Raw genomic sequence first — 4,324 nt, forward strand, 5'->3', positions numbered from 1 at the left:
GGTCTGTAGCGTACGGGTGTCACAGGCAGCAGGAACCACTGCTGCGGGTCATGAAGGCGGGTCAGCTGCGGGCCCCCGCGGAAGGCTGATGGGTGCCCTGGCGCTGCACCCTGGTGGGTGGCTGTCACTCCTGGGTTTAGTCTTCTGCATAAAGCACCTCGCTGCCGCAGCTCAGTGTCCAGCCAGCGCTGATGGGAAGGAGAGAGCCTGAGGCAGTCTGCCGTATGGAGCAGCCCAGTCCCTGCTCCTGGAGTTCCGGGAAGAGCTAGTGAGTGGCTTTCCATAGGGTGTGTCCCAGGTTGCTCCTGGAGCTCCCTTCCAGTGACGATTCACTTCAGGCTGGGTAAAGTGGGAGCAGTTGACTCGGCTTTGAAGTGGTTGTCCGTGCTTTCCTTGTCCCTCAAAGTTCCCCCCTCAAATGGGGAAGTGGGCTCCTCCCTGCTGACCACTCAGCTGCTGGCGTACGAGCAGACAGAGATCCTGGTGTCTGAACCTCGAGTTTGAAGCTGTGAGCTCCCCTGCTGCCCCCGCGGGGTGCGTGCTTCGGGCAGGCACAGGCTGCCAGGGGACCAGCATGTTCCGCTCTTTGAGCGTGGAGCGGGTCAGGTCGTGACTGGGAGCTGGTCAGTCTAAGTGTGACCGTCCTCCTGCAGCTCCAGAGGGAGAGGCGGTGGAAGAAAAGATGTGAAGTGCAGATACCAGCCTGTTCTGTGAAGTGATCATTTGTTAGTGACTGTGGATGGTCAGGGGTACAGCGTGCGTCCTCCTGTGTTTACTGTCAGAACTAAAGACCCGCGTCAACAAACGCCGATTTGTTTGTTTCACATGAAGGTTATCAATATGGATTATGGCATGAAGGAGCAGAATCCCATCGACAATGTTCTCTTCTACTGCAAGGCGGATCCTTCCAAGGCAGTCAGGATCAGGAAAGAACAGGTACTCTCCTGCCTTCCTCAGCTGGCTCCTGGCGGGCGTCTCCTCCGCTGGCGATGGACGAGGTTACGGCCCTTCACGGGGGATCGTGGCGGGGAGGCTGTGGAATCCACGTCCCTGCAGCTCTTTGGTGCGAGTCCTGCTGTGACCATCTGGAATCCTGACGGCCTGTGCACATGAACAGGATTGAACTGGCGTACGCTGGGAGTCGTGGAAAAACACAAGTGATTTGGATAAAGCTCCTGGCTTGTAGTGGGATGTTTTACTGCTTTCCATTTGTATTCAGATGAAAAAGATGAAATTCAGGGGTCTCTAAATTCAAGAAATACCAAAGCTTATTTCTTTCTTATTCCGCAGGTTTCAAAGCTTCTACCCATGACGTTTGCAGAGCAGGTTATCCGCGTTTATTGCAAAAGTCAGGATCCAGATATAGTTTCGGCTGCAAAGCAGTATTTAATTCAGTGGTGTATCAAGAACGATTTCACCAAACCACAGGTAACAAATTCCTGGTGGTTTTCTTGTCCTTAGAGCTCTTCACCGTTGTCCCTAAGCTTGTTCCTTGGCATTTGGGCCTCGTCCTCGTGGCAGAGCTGCTCCTCGCTAACCTGGCTCCTGCTCTGGTTGTGGCTCGTGTGCTGTGGGTCACGGAAATAGTGCTGGATTTAACTCAAATCGTTTGAAAAGTTTGGGTTTAGGACAAAGTCAGTACCCACAGAAGCACTCACTAGTTCATGCGTGACGGTTTCCTCATACCCTGAGAGGTTGAAAGATCTCGGGAGAGGTCAGATCAGTTCTCCTGCTGCTTTCCCTCGTCTCTTTCCTTGTTCTCCAGCTGTTGGACTCGCTCCTCCCCAGGGAGATTCACGGTCAGTCCATTTGCTCTGAGGTAGAGTGGAAGGTATCAGCGGGACCAAGGCTGCAGACCGCTGCTCTCTGGGCAGCTAGTCCGTAGTCCGAGCTGCCTGCAGGGACCTGTCTGTCCTGTTCCTTTTCTGTCCGCTCTCGGCACACCCCAGTTTCCAGCTGTTGGGAAGGAAGGGGGTATGGCACAGCTCCTGACGTCTTGCTTTGTGCTGGGAGCTGTGTCAGAGCTGCCCTGGCAAGTGAAACGGAGACTTAGAGGAGGCTCTGGGTCCCTACGTCTGGCTTCGCGTTCCTCCTGCCAGGGGTGGTGGTGAAATCGGTGACAGTCATGGCTGTAAACTGCCTGCCCGTCACACCAGCTGTGCAGGAAGGCGGGAGCCTTCACCCGGAATTATTCTGCATGCTGATTCTTCCCGGTGTATGCCCTGCCATAGGGAGGCAGTTATGGTTGTATCCAGTAAGTTTTTCTTGTAGAAAATGCTGGTGGAGCCACTCTGCGACACGAGTGAGCTGTGACGTTTCCAGGCTGGAAGCGTCGGCGGGTCAGTTGATGTGCTGGCGATGCTGCCGTTCCGTTTCTTCCCCAGTGTTGGCTTTCCCTTCTCTCTGGCTGCTACCAGGGAAAGGAACAGCTTGCCTCAGTCCCAGGCACTTTGCCTGATGTTTTCCACTATCTGGGATCAGATCCCAAAGTAAAATAAATGCCTCTATTAAAACCTCCAGGCTGTGTAAGAAGCGCAGCGTGAGCAGTCTGTGGGTGAACCAGGCGCGTTCTCCTGTTCACCCGCTGTGGTTCTACCCCTCCCTTGGCGCTGACTTGCTGGAGGCAACCGCGGGTCTCCTTCGGGGAACGAGCTACATCCTCTGAAACGAAAGACCGCCCAGCAGACGGGTGTCCTTACGTGGGGGCCAGCAGCTACAGGCACCAGCAGCTTGTTGTAAGGCTTGTTCTTACGTCGTGCTGCCGGCACCCGTCTCTGGAGAGCAGCTCCTGTGAGAAGGGCTTTGCCAGGCGCGCGCGGCAGCGAGCTCCCTCTGCCCGTGGCCTGTGAGCGTGGTGTTCTACTTTGGCCATATCCATGGGCGGGACATCGCAACATGCGCTGCTCCAGCCTGCTCCTGAGCTTAGAGACCTTCTTGCTCTCCTGTCTGTGTCCGCGGTGCCTGAGCACCGGCTCAGCACCAGTGTCTGACGAGGGCGAGCACCGCTGCCTTAGGCCACCCCGGTGACCGTTCAGTCCTGTCAGACGGACAGGCACGTCCAGGCACCTACAGCTGGTGCATCTGAACAGGTTTAAATGAGCAGCTCTGGCAGATTCAGAGGAGATGCTTACAATAACGTGTCTGGTCCGTACACCGATGCCCAGGAGTCAGTACAGCCGCCTGGGCTTCCTAGATTTGCTGGCGATAGGTTTGGCAGAGGTGAACTGCCAGTGGTGATGGCTGCTCACCTACGTGGGGTGGGGGGTTCTCCCCCCCAGACTCTACTGCTGCCTGCAGCCGCTTCCCTCTCTGGGGTGCCCAGTCCTCAGCGCTGTGTTCTACAGTGCTTCCAGGACCTGGGAGTGTTTTATTTCCTGTGGAGTCTGACACCGAGCTGCTCTCCCCGGTGTTAGTGTAGGAAGCCAGAGCGAATGCGCTGTCCTGAGTGTTTCCTGACTTTGAACCGCAGGATGGTGACGTGGTGGCCCCTCATCTGACCCCGATGAAGAAGAGCTGGAATAACAGGCGGGATGAGGAGCACAAGCCAGCGCCCAGCTGCAAGCACCGGCTGGAGTTCGATCAGTGATGTGGCTGCTCGGCGTCCCCAGCAGAGGAGTGACTCCGAGCAGCAGCTCTTTGACCGTCAGGATCTGGGGGACAAGGCCGAGGTGCGTTTCACAGCTCGGTGTGTTTTCATGTAGGGACTTAAAGCAGGTGCGTGTTCCGGCCGGGCTCTTGCCGAGCTGGCAGCCGGCCACAGCAGAGCAAACTCATGCTCTTCCCCTTCTGAATGTGTTGGCACTGTGCAGCAAGAGCAGCTTTAAACGCGGCGACTCGGCGTTCGACTCGTACGAGTGCTGAGGACGTGTTCTCGAGCCCCCCGCTCCCCGTCCCTGCGCAAGAGCTTTGTGGTATCACGTACAAAAACTTGCAGCTCAGGTTCTTGGGGGGGCTTTTGGTTCGCTTTTTTTCAGTCCCTGAGGAAGAGAGGAGTAAGTCTGCCCCTGAGAATCCGGGGAGGGGACAGAGCTTTGAAAGAGCCATGGGCACAGCAAAAGCAATTTCGTTTGAACGCTGAAGGGAGGGGAGCGGGGAGTCTTCTCGAAGGCCAAAGGTGGCTTTTCTGCTGTTCAGAAGCCGATGAAGGGCTCTTGCTGTACGAGCAGCACAGTTTTATGACAGTAACGATGCATGGCGGTGACATGCAGCCTTTTATTGTTTTATAGCCTATTTTTGATACATTGAATGTTGTATTTTTACTGTTTACACTGAACTGCAACACCCGCTGCTCGGGTGCTGGCGGGAAGCAGAGCCCCGGGGCGGG

General features: G+C 55.9%; 1 protein-coding gene across 1 annotated transcript in view; it reads left to right on the forward strand.

Annotated features, from left to right (window-relative positions):
- The window catches only part of SAMHD1 (SAM domain and HD domain 1), a gene marked incomplete at its 5' end in the record, with an annotated part of 18,118 nt that extends 14,532 nt beyond the window's left edge, over nucleotides 1-3,586 (forward strand). The window contains 3 exons of the mRNA XM_010146105.1: nucleotides 832-936; nucleotides 1,291-1,428; nucleotides 3,470-3,586. Coding sequence (XP_010144407.1) covers nucleotides 832-936; nucleotides 1,291-1,428; nucleotides 3,470-3,586 — 360 coding nt within the window. The remainder of the gene's footprint in view (nucleotides 1-831; nucleotides 937-1,290; nucleotides 1,429-3,469) is intronic.
- Nucleotides 3,587-4,324: the final 738 nt, after the last annotated feature.

This window comes from Buceros rhinoceros, unplaced genomic scaffold (assembly GCF_000710305.1).
Source record: "Buceros rhinoceros silvestris isolate BGI_N320 unplaced genomic scaffold, ASM71030v1 scaffold7222, whole genome shotgun sequence".
Taxonomy (NCBI): Eukaryota; Metazoa; Chordata; class Aves; order Bucerotiformes; family Bucerotidae; genus Buceros; species Buceros rhinoceros.